At 46.5% G+C, this 15,449-nt stretch overlaps 1 protein-coding gene across 2 annotated transcripts in view; it reads right to left on the bottom strand.

Annotated features, from left to right (window-relative positions):
* Window positions 1-15,449, bottom strand: part of LOC126522291 (juvenile hormone acid O-methyltransferase-like) — a 48,183-nt gene that overhangs the window by 14,577 nt on the left and 18,157 nt on the right. For both annotated transcript variants that reach the window (XM_050171015.2, XM_055066328.1), the window contains exon 2: window positions 1,027-1,651. In XM_050171015.2, the coding sequence (XP_050026972.1) occupies window positions 1,027-1,581 (555 nt within the window). In that variant the 5' untranslated portion in view covers window positions 1,582-1,651. The remainder of the gene's footprint in view (window positions 1-1,026; window positions 1,652-15,449) is intronic.

Raw genomic sequence — 15,449 nt, 5'->3', positions numbered from 1 at the left:
CGGAATATGGAGAAATGTGAACAGTTGTTAATGCAGACTACGTACGAGCCAACACTTGACTAATGTCGACAATTCCGAAAATCCAAGGTAGGCATTAGTGGAAGGCACCAAATATGAGCCCACACTTTTCATTACTAATCAGGCATATAGGCGAGGCACAAACAATCCTATGTGGGCCCTTAGCCAAGGAGCCTTGGACGGGTTAACTTGCACAACTGAATTTGACAAAATGATATTAGGACCCGCTCAATTGAATAATAAAGCTTTTGCATTAATAGCGTTTGGTTCAAGTTCAAGTTTGGCTCAAGATGTACAAATCGCAACGTTTCCATAGCGAAAACGAAAAAAGGCACAATGAATACAAGAGTCACAATCTCGCTCTTCAAATAATAAGTTAGCGGAATAATAGCATTACACAGCATATACCACGCTCAGCCGAAACATTGCCATTAGTGGTCACGCAGGCTTCATGCGCAAAATAACGTGAACACGCAAAGATCCACCATTTCCTGAAGAGCAAAATAATAAGACAAATTACTATTTCTGCAGTACATTTAAGTTTGTGTGGATTTAACCGAATGTTCTATCTGTTCTACACCTGTGCTTTAGCAGCTTAAAAACTCCCGCATAGAACTCCCGCCTATCCTACTGGCTAGCTAGATAGTTAGTCATATTGATGTTGTCGTCAATGCATCACATGATATTATCGCACTTATCCGCCTCCACGCAAGTTGGTTAGCATTACTGGCAAACCCGTCTCACAGCAGCATGTTGTGCTCCCCGTATACTTGTGTATCGACATTATCGTTCACCGAATCATTGTGCTAGACTCTGAGATTTGGTGCGCTACAACATTTGCTGTATCGTTTTTCCACATATGCAATCGTAAAAGAGAAATCGTGGTCATTAGCAAAAATACAGGATTTTGTTGGGTTAAATTTTGTGGAAGGAAAAACAATAGAGGAGCATTAATTGCTCACCTTAAGTCTATTCACCAATTCCGCATTAGTGCAAATGTTTACCCACCGGAACGTAGTTCTTCCACTTCTCCATGCTGCTGAGCCGGTGCATGACGTCCGTGATGACAGACCCCGTGAGCGTAACGAGGGCGCATTCCCCGCCATTTTTCAGTAGCCGGAACATTCTCCTGTACGCGCCCTCCAAATCTCGGACGCATTGAAGCGCCAGAAACGAGTAGATACGCTCGAATTGACCGTACTTATCAATTAGCGGCTGTGGATCATCCTTCTCAATGTCAAGCAGCTCATAGATGATGTCAGGGTGGCTGGCGTGCTCGCGCGCGTACTCCAACAACGTATCCTCCCTGTCCACGGCCACGATTTTCCGGCAGGGACGGACTTGTTCCAGTAGAGCATCTCTGGTGAAACCTCCAGAACCACAGCCGACATCCAGGTACTGGTGTGCATCGCTAGCGGGTTGCTTGAAGTACACACGTCTCAGAGCGTCAAGTTTGTGAGAGTATCCAGGTTTCTTGCCATGCTTCAAGGACGAAGGGTCGATGTAGCAAGAACGACCCTGCATCGGCGCTGCATCTTTCGAGACTTTGCTTTCTGCTGGCATAATGGCCGCCTGTCTTGCTCAGGTACTGTGATTCTCGGAGAGAATGCAGGACGTCGTTTATTGGTTCTCCCTAAAAACATATAGCAATTGTTACACACAGCTCATCAAAATCCAATGATATGGCTGAAGAGGGCCCAACTCGCAGAACCACTCAGCCACTTTGAATCGCACGATTTGGCAACTCGCTTATCGGTCAACTGCACAATACTTATCTCTACCTTGTAGGTAAGCAAGGTAGTAGCTTATCGTCCGTACAAACACACGAGCAGCAACTTCTGCAGTGCAGTCAAGGGGGAGGGGGGATGGTGGCACATGTGTGTTCACTACAACACTAAGGTTATTAGGGCGATGGCAAGGGCGCTATTGTTAAAAAAATTGTACGATGGCTTTGTAGATTTTATCGGATGGAAACCAGTGACAATAAGCATAAAAGAAAGATAACAAGGTACACAACTTAAAGCTTATAAAAACCTTCCCTATTTCTTTCACAAGCAATGTTATCGCTATGTCATCGTTTTCAATTTTTTTGCCGACGCCAGCATCGGTGCTGACGCAAGCCCCCCTGGTCAACATGCAGCACGCCTTTGTACAAATAGACGTAATACTTGGGGCCCCGTATTTTCGGTTTTGTGCTTTTGTAAATTCAGAGCGTAAAAATCGCATGGTATATTTAAAGAGGAAAAGCGCGCGGAAATCAAGGATTCTTTTTTCTGGCAGCCAAAAATTTGGTCTTTTTCAGGTAACATTAAATGATTAACGCAAGCTCTCTGCCTTTGTGCGCAAACATCGTATTTGAATAAGCAAAGCCATTCACAAGAAAATGTGAAGGCAGGGAGCTGCTCGTAAATCATGTGACGCATTCTACAAATCGTGGTTGTCTCGTCGGTTAATAGCGTACAAAAGCTGAATTACTGAAAACAAGCAACAAAAATTAGAGACGAGTTTGGCGATCCTTTATTTTTCTTTGTTGTCTGAACTTTTCTAAACATAGGAAAAAAAAGCAGCAATAGTTATGCGCATCTACATGATTAGCAAAAGGTGCGATGCTTTTCCTCATCTTACAAGACTTTGTTTACGCAGATAATATCATGTATTCGGAAAATTTATGTGTCCATCGAAGTCATGTCGGGCCTTTGGTTTCACTGGATTTCAGCTCGCGCCCTTGCAAGAAAGTTATTGGAATGCCGGCTAGACGAATCAACCACCTGTGTTCGAGCTTAAGGTAGTTAAGTAAACACCCGCTCACCGTCACAGTTGGTGGTCGCTGTGCAATGCAACGTCAGCGTTGCGATATATTCGATTCCCAGCGCATTACAGCAGTTTACATGATTGTGACATGCGGGAAATGCGATTAAATGCTCCATTGTCACAATCGTGTAAACATTTGTACAAAAAATCAACACGCTTTCGTTCACCCAAGACCGCAGGAAATGGATGTATATATATATATATATATATATATATATATATATATGCATACATATATATATATATATATATATATATATATATATATATATATATATATATATATATATATATATATATATATATATATATATATATATATATATATATATATATATACATACATATATATATATATATATATATATATATATATATATATATATATATATATATATATATGCCGGTTTGCGGTTGAGTATTAAGCGAACACGAGGCGTATGCTATACTTATAGAATAATAATAATAACAATCTTAATTCAGTATGACGGGACGTCTTGTTCACAAAGATTGGGCTGCATTTTTTTTTTTAGTTTCCTGGCACCTTCATTTATATTATAATTTATGGGGGTAATCTTCGGAGTGAAATAGCGTTTAAAGAGATTTTCCTAAATTTTGCATGGGGTACAAGAATTGGGAGTTAACAGGTTTTACTAGAATACAAAGCGCCCTACACGCGCCGTCGTTTTGTGCCCGTCGTGGTGATGTCGTAGTTTGTCCGCGCAAATCAACACGCGATTTCTTGTCCCATCGCGTCCTGCACGCACGCTGTCCGACCGCATGAAAGCCAAACTGTACAGCGATCCACTTGCTGTCCACGATACTGTCTGGCTCCGTTGAAATGCACCATGCATCCACAGCCTCCATGTCCGCTAGGGTAACACGAAGTTCTTGTGAACATTGCTCTGTGCATCAGTGTTTTGTATTTCGATTGTGTTTTTGACAACACTTTCTGCAAAGGCTCATTGCCCTGAGGGGAACCTAATGAACCGAAATGCACATCTGACGCCAAATGCGCTGCCTATGGCCATTCATTTGTTGTTCGCGTTCGACATGGAACTCAAAGAGGATCATGCCAATGTGCAAAAACGGTTATTTTTGGCTGCCGATCGGCTGATGGCAGGCAGTGCAAAGCAAACGGAGCTTCTGTCAGCGTTAGCCTTCAACGACTTAGCGCCGAACCCAGCGATATAGACCAAGTAAGAATCAGCGTACGTGCTTGCGAGTGCGGGACACAACCGAATTGACAGTGGCGAGGCAGCCGCGCAGCTGTGTGAGCAGTGAAGCGCATATGCCGGGGATAACGGCGACGTACTCGGCGCTATTGGGCAGCATATTGCGCTGGTATGGGTGTCTTGTAGCATGAATAGGCGAAGAGAAGCATAGTGGTTCTCTGAGAGTGTAAGAGAGGGTCGATGGCTGTTCAATGGCAATGCGAAGGAAGTCAGTGATTCAGAAAATGCAGGGATCAGCTCAGGTTCTGTTGGGCCTCGTGGATCGACAGAATAGAGCAATGAGCAGTCCGAACCTTGATGCAGCCGCGGGATCTGCACAACACCCAGATCACGTGCAGTTGTAGGCGGAAGTCTAGCGCCGGTGGGTTAGAAAATGACGGATGTTTGTGGGAAAGGCACTCGCATTTTCTTCGAGAAATTTGGCTTTGAGGGTGCAAGAAAGGCGCAAACCGAAGCGAATACAAGATTTACTTTACTGCAACTGATGCTGGGTAAAACAGCACGAACCTCATGGCCCCTCGCTTCAGTACGAACGATCTGTGGGGGTTGATGGATCAAATGGACTCTACCACATGGGTTTGTGTATTATGAGAGCAGCAAACATTGAAAATTCTGAAGCTCGTTTGGGTATTCAGTGGAGAAGCTGACGTTTTCCTTTGTAAGAGTGGGAGAGCTCCAGAAGTTATTTCGGCAGGGTTCCTAATAACAACGAAAATTCGCACCACGTTGCGTCCAACGCGAACATGTTGCATTGCAGCTGCATAATACTACACCTGGTAGAACGCCATGTAGCATATGTACAGGTAGCAGTACAAGGCCGTTAAAGAAAGTTTGAGGAAGAAAAAGCAGTTTGAGAAGATGTATACAAGAATGCTAGAAAACAAAGTATATATTAAACCTGATTAGATCAAGCTGGCTAGGTGAGTATATGTCACCAGCGCGTTTGAAAGGGGATGACGATAAATCATCATCGTCGTCATCATTAGCATCATATCGCGCCCCTTGGCTTACGATGTGAGATGAACGCCGATTAGCGTGTATACGGGCACCCTTTGCGTTGCAGTTGCATGTTATTACACCATGTGGCATGCCATGAAGCAGTTGCTTAGGTAGCGGTACAAGGGAGAGAGAGAGAAGTCTTGAGGAAGGAAAAGATTATGGAGATTTTTAAATATTGGTGTAATGAAAAACATATTTGACATGTAGGTGACCGTTTGTCACCGTCCTGTTTCAAAGGGAATGCGATTAAATCATCGCTTATTAGTGTAGTATCGCGCTATTTGACACGCGATGTGACATGCGCGCCCTTCAGCACCGATGCGTACCAACTTTGCATTGCAGTTCCGTTATATTCCAACAAGTGTCCCGACATATAGGAGTTGTACGCTGCATGTAGATGGACCTTGTTAACTCGAGCAAGCTGGGTGACTATTTGTCACCACTCCGTTTTGAATGGGATGCCAATAAACCATCACTATCACTATAATCGTCATCAACAGCAACGTACCATGACCATGGGTCAAGGAATGTAACATGTGCTCCACGTAGTACGGATGTCTTTGTTTACTATTCGTTACACGCTATGGCGTCTCCTGGCAAGAGGCGAACCTGAAGAAGCGATTCGTAAAGCTGCACGCGCGGTTCCAACCAGGCAACATCGAGCTCAGCAGAGCGCTGTGCAGAGAGCAGCACAAGCCACAGTCCAGATGGTCCTCGTGAACACGACGCGAAGAGGCTCCGGGCGAATATGCTGTAGCCCGTAGCGCCGAAAATGCAGCTCTTATGTAGCCGCTCCTCCAGCTTACGCTGTGACTGTGCTGCGTGTGCCGCTCTGTGACATTTTTTCTTGTTCCCACGATGTCCACACAAATAGCAGTGAGAACCAATGCGACGCGTTGTAAGCATATGGTTATGTACTGTCGCCGAATGCTGGCAGGCGCACTCACCGAAGCTTCTCTTTAGATCCGACTACTTAGAAATGTCAATTGCTGCGAGTTGTTGAAATACGATGATGTCGAATTCCGCGGCGCACTTTAATTGTATTTTACCAAGCGAACAAAAGTTTGTTAGTATGTTTATAGAGAAGCGTGTTCGTAGCGCATCTCGGACAACCGCTATGCTGGCGTTGGCGCTTCTGCGACAAAAATGAAAATAAGGGGGCATTTATGCATACAATATTCCTCTAATGAGGGTTTAGGGACCATAACTCCTCTATGCTCTTTCATCAGTGCGAAGAACGAGTGACAGCTACCAAAATTGGCAGTAACTGCCTGGGCTGCGTTTTGAGTTGATGGTGCATTTGACGTTGTTTTTTTCATAACAAAAAATCGTGTTGTAGCATCTGATGACAGAGGCATAAGGTACAGTAGCATGGAAAAAGAGTATCTACTTTGTGTGGGCGCGACATAAAAACGGCATCTGAAACTGAGTCAGTCCCTGGATATCGTAAATTATCGGGACCTCTTCACCTTCCGGCTCGCGATCACTACGTAAAAAAATTCAAATTTTATTGAGGCTGTATCCTTGCGCACTAAATGCTCTCCCTCTATTTCTGTATTTAGAAATTTATGTGCTGTAGGATGGTACAGCGTCTCTTCGGCTCTGGAACTGCTTTTCGTACCAGTGCCCAGCTCCTTCCAGTATGCCGCAGGAATTCAGCGACCCAGAGTCCAGCGCTACTCAGGGGCCCTATATCTGCATGACACTGGATACAGGGTCCCACTGGCACTGGGTTCCCATTGCGCACTTTCTTCATGCGGTGAGACATAGCGTGCAGCTTTGGAAATCTAGCGGCTGGCCTTTCTTTACAGATGGTCTGCCTTTATAAGCATCGTTTGCTTCCAATTTTAAAGCTCTCGCTATGGACATGTGTTCTTACTCCGGGGACTGCATTCCACTCGCTAGCAACCTTACATTTTCGTTCAGCGCATGACGCGCCTGCATGATTTCGAACTTACTCGGTCATTATCACTGTTTCTACCCGTTGTTTCTACTCGCTGGACCTTGCGCCAGGCTGACGGTGTTATATTTCATAGAAGGTATGCGAGCACTTGCGATTACGCTGCACCCTCCCACGAGTCGCGTATAAAAGACGACACGCTTGACCCGCAGATAAGATTCTCGACGACCGCAAACTGTGCTTGGAGCTATCGCTGTGTCTTGAGTGTCGCTTGTTTTTCTGGGCACAGGCTCGCAGACTAAAAAACGGTAGTTTTCTGATTCACAGTTCTCGCTACTGTGTTCTTGACCGAGACTACAATGTGACACCTGCTGGAGGTACTTTGCCTTCGTGTACCGGTCGCCACCGCAAAGCCGTGAAACAAGCCCGAACAATAGAGAAAGAAATTGAACAAGATGTGTCAGTCGGCGAAAACTGGCAACAAGAAATACGTCACGCTAGTATTAATGCCGTCTGTCGGCTGCCGCGTGCATCGGGAAATGACGACCATTCTACTCTGTGAAGATGGAATGGTAGCAAACGCTGACCACAGTCAAAGCTCTCAAACAAAAAGCGAAGTGCTTTCGCTGCCATTCCATCATCACAGAGTGGAATGGTTGCCCCGGTTCGCGATTGCAGTTTTCATTCAGCATCGCGGGAACGTTCTTCGTCGGTGGTCATTTCACCCCGGCGTCGTTTACATTCTCGTTGCTGTTCCTTCCGGTGCTACTCTCACGCATGTTGTTCTTCGGGTGTACGAACTATACATATCCGCCCCATCGATAACGCAGCTGTATTTAACGCCAATGCCTCTCCTGCTTATATACTGCGATAACCTTGACGTCACGCTATTATTCACAGCGAGCGTTCTAATCTGTTCCGCGTTTGGCATCTGCGTCACCGCACTGCAACCGTACGTGATCACACACAAAGCAAACAATGTAACCCATTGTGTATGGGTTTGTTGGAAATCCCTAAGGCCGTTTCTGTTGCCGGACGCCGAAAGAACTACGGAATGTTAGTCATATGCAGCTTTCGCTGTAAAAAGAATGCCAAATGAAGTTAACAGACATTGTTTTAGTTTGATATTTCCCGCTAAAACTAAAAAAAGTTTTTGGTATAAATAAACTCATACCTTGCGGCTGATTTTTCTTGCGTTGCCTAGTGACAGACCAATGACACGCTAGAGGCACCAGGTGCATGCGTCATGAGCCAGACATGCCACCGAAGCCAGCGAGGCTGGCTGCGCATGTGAGTGTTCGCGTGTTCGGCGACCCGTGCGTCTGTTTTAGGTCTAGCCCGGTTACTTAGGCTCCCGGCGTATTCTTGCGTTCCTTCTGCACTTAGACCACTACTACAATACTACCACCACTACAATACTGGACTAGCCAAGGTGAGATATTTTGTCTGATAGTCTGGGCAGTATTTCAAGCAATTGAGCCGTACGGCACGGGTCTGAGACTTGTGACGCAGTTTCTGAGAAACAGCTCGACCATCCTGGCGCAGTTAACCTGAGTTTATGAATCGTACTGGGGCATGTTTGCGACGCGTTCTTTGTGACTCAACAGTATTGTATGTTATTTGTGTAGTTTCCGGGCACGCTCACCGCATCCAGCTTTGCGACACAGCGAAAAGTAGCTTGACCATGTGACGCAAATTCGCATGTACTGAATCTTACCAGAGCAAGGTTGTGGCGCTTTCTACGACGTTACATTATTGAAATTAAGTTCAGTGCATTTTGAGGTACTTTTGAGGCCCGTTGTCCGCACCCGGCGTTGTGACGCACTTAGCCAGAGGCAGTCTGGCCGCGGTTACGCTATTAATTTCGCTTGTACTGAATCTTATGGGGGCAAGTATGTGACGCATTTTATGCTCCTCCCCTCTCCCCCACCAGAATATACCTTCTTTCGGCACTCACGCCTGTCCGAAACGCGACGAGCGATTGTCAAGAGTGATAAGACAGGTATGTGTTGCTTGTGCCGGCAGAACGTGCAAAAGTTAACGCCGAGAAGCTCACAAACCAGCAATTTTAAATAATAAATTCCCTCTTCTGAACGACTGAAAACAGCCTTTGCACTCACGCATTTGTCTTGAATGCGAGTAGAAGGCATTGTGAGGGAGAGGTATTTTGCACTTTATCTCATCCCCACTGCTTTCTGTGCATGCATACCGCGTTGTATTCTAAGACGCTGTTTCCTACTTGAGGGGTCTATGAAATGGTAGAACTTGTCTAGTGGTTATAATACCTGGTTCTCACCCACAAGCGTCGGGTTCGATTCCCTGGTGTCGGAGCGATTTTTTCGCGCTTATTTTTTTTGCTTCTTATTATTTTATTGAGTACGGATCGACGGGATGCCAGGTTAGGTTAGGTTGGGTTAGGCGGACGGCGCACAAAACAGACAGCCTCACCATTCTCCTCTTTTCCGCCGCAGATCTCGCGCCTCTGCCGCGATAGTAATACGGCGCATGCGCAGAGAGCAGTGAGGGTGAGATCAAGAGCAAAAAAAGAAAAAAACCTCTCCCTCATTCTGCGAGTGTCTGTCGTGGTCTGGGTGAGAGGTGTTGTGTCCACCTCGGTACAAAAGGCAGCTACCTTAACATCACTGTACTTGCGAAAACAGAACTTAGAGCTGTCTTCAGAGAAATGCTCCCGTGTTACGTTCGCTCGGAAGTCAATGAAGTGTTACTCTGTAATTGTCAATGGACAAACAGTCGCAAATGCACGGAAACACCGTTTTTTAGGGGTAATTATCGACCGCGACCTATCATGGAGCCCGCACGTTTCATACCTAAAGAATAAGTTAGTGACAATTATATATCTCCTCAAATTTCTGGGCGAGAAGTCATGGAGCACATCGGTGCGGTCAATGCTGCAGCTTTATAACGCCTTCTTCCTCGGTTTCGCAAGATACAGCATCCCTGTGCTTGGCAACAACTGCAAACAAACCTGCGTGTACTCCAGGGAGTACAAGCTCAAGCCCTAAGGACATGTCTTGGTCTTCCGAAGTGTGCGCCTACAGCGGCAACGATTGTCACAGCTCGAGATCACCAATATCAACGCACTTGGCAACCGACGCTCTCAGGGCGCATATTCGGCACGTTGCCCGACTACCTTATCACCATCTTGCCGCTCTACCCGCAGAAAGGCCATACATACGCAACTTTCAATAGTATAATTGTTGCCAATCGTACCTCATTGCCATCGAACTACATGTCTGCAGCAAAACCATGCTCACATTTATGGTGCCTGCACACACCTGAAATACGCCTCCCCTTCCCGAGAATCACGAAGAAGGCTAACATACCGTAGTTTGCCCTGAAGCTGGCCACAGTAGAATTTGTGCATGAGGTGCACAGTGGCCGCGTACACGTTTACATCGATGGCTCAGTCACATCTGCAAGTTCAGCTGCTGCTGTGGTGATACCAACAAGATCCGTCAAAGTACAGCTGAAAACGTCACATGTATCATCAACGACAGCTGCTGAACTGGTAGCCCTGCGTGCGGCTCTTCATTTCATTCAGGAGGAACCACGCCATGCATGGTCAGTCTTCTGTGATTCCAAGGCCACCCTACAGAGTGTACCTTCAGCACTGCGCCATGGATAACATGAGCAGCTCGTCGCAGAGATCAGAGAAGTCCACCATCGCATGGTTGACGAGGGTACTATATAATATATCAGTGGTTGCCTAGTCACTGTGGCATACATGGCAATGATCGAGCAGACGCAGCTGCCCGATCTGCCCATGACGGCGTGAACTGCGTTGCCATTCCTCCTTCGAGAGCCGACGCAGCGAAAAAACTTTCCGTGCTTGCACATAATCTGACATTAGCTCAATGGAATTCATCCGATTTCACAAGTGCACGCCTTCATACCCTGGACCCTAATTTACAGCTCTGTATTCCGCCCGAGCTTCCACGACCTGACTGCACCCTTCTAGTTCGTCTATGGCTTGGAGTAGCATGTTCAAATGCGCACTCTTTTCTTATCGGAATGGCCAACAACCCACTTTGCGACTTCTGCTGGTGCAGTGAAACAATCGCGCACCTTCTTTGTCAGTGCTCTCGTTTCAACCCGCAAAGAGCAGTCGTCTCAGCCACCCTAGACAAACTGGGCAAGCGCCCAATGACAGAAAACAAAATTTTTGGAAACTGGCCTACGCGAACATCAGCGCGATCCGCTATGAAGGCGCTGCTGCGGTACTTAAAAGACACTGGACTTTTTTCTGCCAAATTGTGACTACACTGTGTGACGTAGGATTGTACGGTGACACTGCGTAACACTATGAACGCCTTTGCGGGCTGCGTGACAGTGCCCTCAGAAACAGTTTGCGTGCACGTGCGCATGTGTGTAGGTTTTTTTGTTATTTCTTTATCCTTGTCTCTCCCACCTATTGCATCCCTTGCCCCTCCGCCAGTACAGGGTAGCCAACCGGAGATAATCTCTGGTTAACCTCCCTGTCTTATTTTTTTGCTTTTCTCTCTCTCCCTGTGGAAGTAGGAGGAGGAAGAAAGGAAAGCAAAAAAGGAAAGGAGGTCAACTAGACTTACATCTGGTTTGCTACCCTACACAGGGCAAAGGGCCGGGGGGAGGAAAGAAAGGAGAGGGAAGGAAGAAGGTAGTATCGATGTGAATACGTGCAGATGTCCATAGCTTCACGCCTATAATCGGTCACTGAGGCCAGTCACATACATAAAATGTAGCAGTGCCCGCATCGCTTAGTAAGCCTCCGATGCGTGGGGCCATGGTCCGAGAATCTTATTCTCTGTAAATGATCTGTCTTCTAAGCGGTTTAACACACTTCGAAGAACGTCGCATTCGTTGTCATAGAGATTGCAAAAACACAACACGTGCTCGATCGTGTCTTCAAAGTTTTGCGACCCACAGATCGGTATGTCGGACATTCTAATAAGGAATAAAGAAGGCCAAGTTGTGTCGGGAACCCGCCAGTCGCCCGTGTATTTGTGCTGTTAAAGTGTAGGAATTAACTCCCGGTAATGGGGGGAATGCTTGGAAATCGCATGTTTTCTTCATATTTTGCGGTATTGTTTGGGATGAGTCTGGTATTTTCTCCGCCAAGCATGTAAAAGCGAATTCATCTTGTATGTAACAGCGCCCACTAACCACTATCGCACATTTTACCTCTACACACTGTTTTCCTATAGGGTATAAATACCAAATTGCACATGGTAGTAATTTACTTTTTATTTCAGCTGATACCATCCGGTGGAGCTTCGTACGGCAACTACTGCTGTTTACTTGGTGCCACAAACAGATGAATGCACGAAAAGCCCAGAACAAGCATTATATATATATGTAGAGAGAGAGAGCAAAATAAAGATTTCCTCATGAAATTTCCTCCCTTTATAAAAACAGGTCGCACAGATTGATAGAGGCTTGTAAAGATCGTTCAAAATCATTGTTTTTACTAAATAATAAAATGATTCGGAACAGACCAATGTGGTTGCGAAGTAGAAGCAACAAATAAAAAATGCAGCCCCTGATCAGCTCAGCCGGTGGGACGCGTAGCAGCTAGCCCTCAAGACGCGCGCGGCCGAAATCGAAACCGGAAGTGCGGTTCAGGTATTAACGCACCAAGCCGGCGGCTTGGTGCATTATAGTCTTTGGTCGCTGAACTCTTTTGGAGTGTCCGCTCTCGTTGAATTTATTTCTGTATGCCCGAACAGCAAACACAACCCCGACGTCACCGTAGACCGTCGAGCCAGCACCAGACTATAAAACCTCCAGAGCACGTACATCAACTTGAGCAGAGCAGACACATGAACACCAAGTCAATAGGCACGATGACAGATTCAGCGTCTCTTGTATTCCTGCAACAACCTCGCGAGCCTGCGACCTTTGCCGGATCATCGCTTGAAGACCCAGAAACCTGGCTGGAGACGCTAGGAAAAAGTCGGGACGTAATAAATCGAACTGCGAGAACAAGCTGGGCCATGTCTATTTGTCTTTGGTTGACTCTTCTCGGCCATGGTTTGAGAATCGAGTGACAACCTTAACGTCGAGGGACCTGTTTCGCAGCAGCTTTCTTCACGTCTTCACGAGCGCTCCATGAAAAGGTCTGACATCCTTCTAGAAGGTTGAACACACCTACCTAATGAAAAAGTGGGCATTTTCACTGATAAGGTGACCCTCCTGTTTCGTCATGCTCACCATGACATGCCAGAAATAAAGAGCTCGTTTCCTGTTGAGGACTATGAAGCAAGACCTGGGACCGTATTCTGAACCGTTCCTCTTCCGCGAAACTATCGCCTTGGCCGCGCCTATACGCCTCGTGCACCGCTTATAGAGGCGCCACTGAAAGCCACCTAGCGGACGCTTCCAACAGTACACGCGGGAGCAGTAGCAGACGACTACCCTTTGCAGCAAGGATGGCTGAAGTTCGCCGCTGCGATTTCTCCTTTGTTCGGGTGCCAAGCTGCTTCTTCTGCGGTGACAGCTGTAGGGAAGATGCCGACCTCTGTGCGAGCGGGTATGAACACGATGTTACCGGTGTTTGGGACAACATGGTCCACATACGTGCAAGGTGTGTCCCGCAGATAAAAGCCATGAACCGCATTTACATGACGTGGAGCTCATGTTCACTAGCCGATAAATTTTGTTGAGTGACGCGATCTCTGGATGGTTTTTTTCATTCTGCCCTTGCCGCAATGCTGCTTCTGTACCTCAATAATAAGTACCCGTCGTTATTGCAGACTTATAGCAAACAAATCCGCACGGTGCAATCTCTGCATATGCCATTGTGATTTTTCTGCCGATGAATACATCTGACATGACCAAATAAGTGCAGTCGAAGTCGCCTCAAGAAGAGTAATTGCCAATTTATTGATGGAAACGCGTACACTAGCCAACGAAGTCACCAAACACACGGGATAATAAAAGCGCGTGTTAGTGCTGTACCGCCGATGCAATTCTGCTGCATACACCGATGAACTAGCGTTCGCGCTGCAGTTTGTGCAATTTTAAATTCCCCAAGGGAGCTGCTTGGAAACGTACAAAGCTAAAGACTGACTAACTTTTCAGTACTTTCTTATATTACTAGAGAGAGGTGCAACATGATATATTTAAAGGCAGAGCAGCGCCAGTCAAAGTAGATGAGCGCTGGCGGCAAGGCCCGGTTTAGTCGTCTGCAGCGTAAGTATAAGAAAAAATTCAGTTGAGTACAAAACTCACATGCAAGAAGGGACTACGTTGTGAAACAAACAAATCACTCGGCGTGTTAAGTTTGCTCAGGCCGCATCGAGGTGTGATGACTTCCCAAACGGGACGCGCACTTTTCAGCGAGAAATGGAACAAAAATACCATATGCAGCAGCTATTAGCAATTCTCGCCCTGAACTACCTATTTTCTAAACAGATTTCCAAAATCGCAAACAATATCTAAGATGCCCTCGGGCGAAAAGAATAAAGCTGTTAAAGCACTTCCTTGGTATCATTCCGATAAGACACAGCGCGATTTATACCCTTTACGAACAAGGCAGGGTGAAAACTTCTCAGCTCAAAAGAATCGACAAGAGTTATGCATGGAGCAACTAGCAAAAGTTAAACATGTGCAAAGCCACGCATAAAATAGATGTAAAAACATGAAGTGCGCGACAGCTGGTGCGAGGATTTACCGCGCCACATGAAACCAACAATTTCGGTTCTTGCAAACTTCAGTAGCTTTAACATACAACGCAATGCGCTCGTGCAGTCGTGCTGCCTGGCTAGCGCAACGCGGTAAAGAGGCGGAAAACAATATAACCGGCAAACAGCATTCCGAACTTCAGCGAAATGCCTTTAAACCGCATGCTGCACTGCAGACGAACTTCGTTGCTCACGCGTCTAACCATGATCGAGTGGAAAAAAAACACCGACAAGACAAAGGAAAGGATGAGAACAAGAAATTTCCCTTGGAAGCGACGATCCATTTTTGCCACCGTCGCTCCCGCTGATGAGGCTTTGCCGGGAATGATTAGAACCGTATCCCAGGCACGTTTTCACCGGTATTTGAGCCCCCCACCTTGCAACAATTCTTCTTCGACATTCCCTGAAGCTTTGGCCACCCCACACGTGGGAATGGTGTTGCCTATCTTGCTCTGAAAACGTGAATAAGACAGAGAAGCACGATCAACGACGCAACAAACTACGGCGCGCGCCAGGCTCCTCTCCCGCGTGTTCTGCGCAAGGCCGCCACCAGTGGCGCGTCCGTCGGCGCGCACGGCGCCTATATTTTTCGGTAGCAAAAGCGGAAAATGAACAGCGCCATCTAGTAGCTCCGACCTACGTTATTTTAACGTCGTAGTGTCGATGGATGCGCTCAACATGTACTGAACAGACAAACACGTGTTTTGGCGTTAAGTTGTTGGTGGGGTGTAGTAGATATGAGAGGCGTTAGATTATAGTAGTCTTCTTGGTGGCGTCTTACACGCGTTGTTTCGTGGCGATATT

This window comes from Dermacentor andersoni, chromosome 6 (genome assembly GCF_023375885.2).
Source record: "Dermacentor andersoni chromosome 6, qqDerAnde1_hic_scaffold, whole genome shotgun sequence".
Taxonomy (NCBI): Eukaryota; Metazoa; Arthropoda; class Arachnida; order Ixodida; family Ixodidae; genus Dermacentor; species Dermacentor andersoni.
Note: the sequence above shows the minus strand (reverse complement) of the source record. Positions and strands in the feature narration are given on the sequence as shown.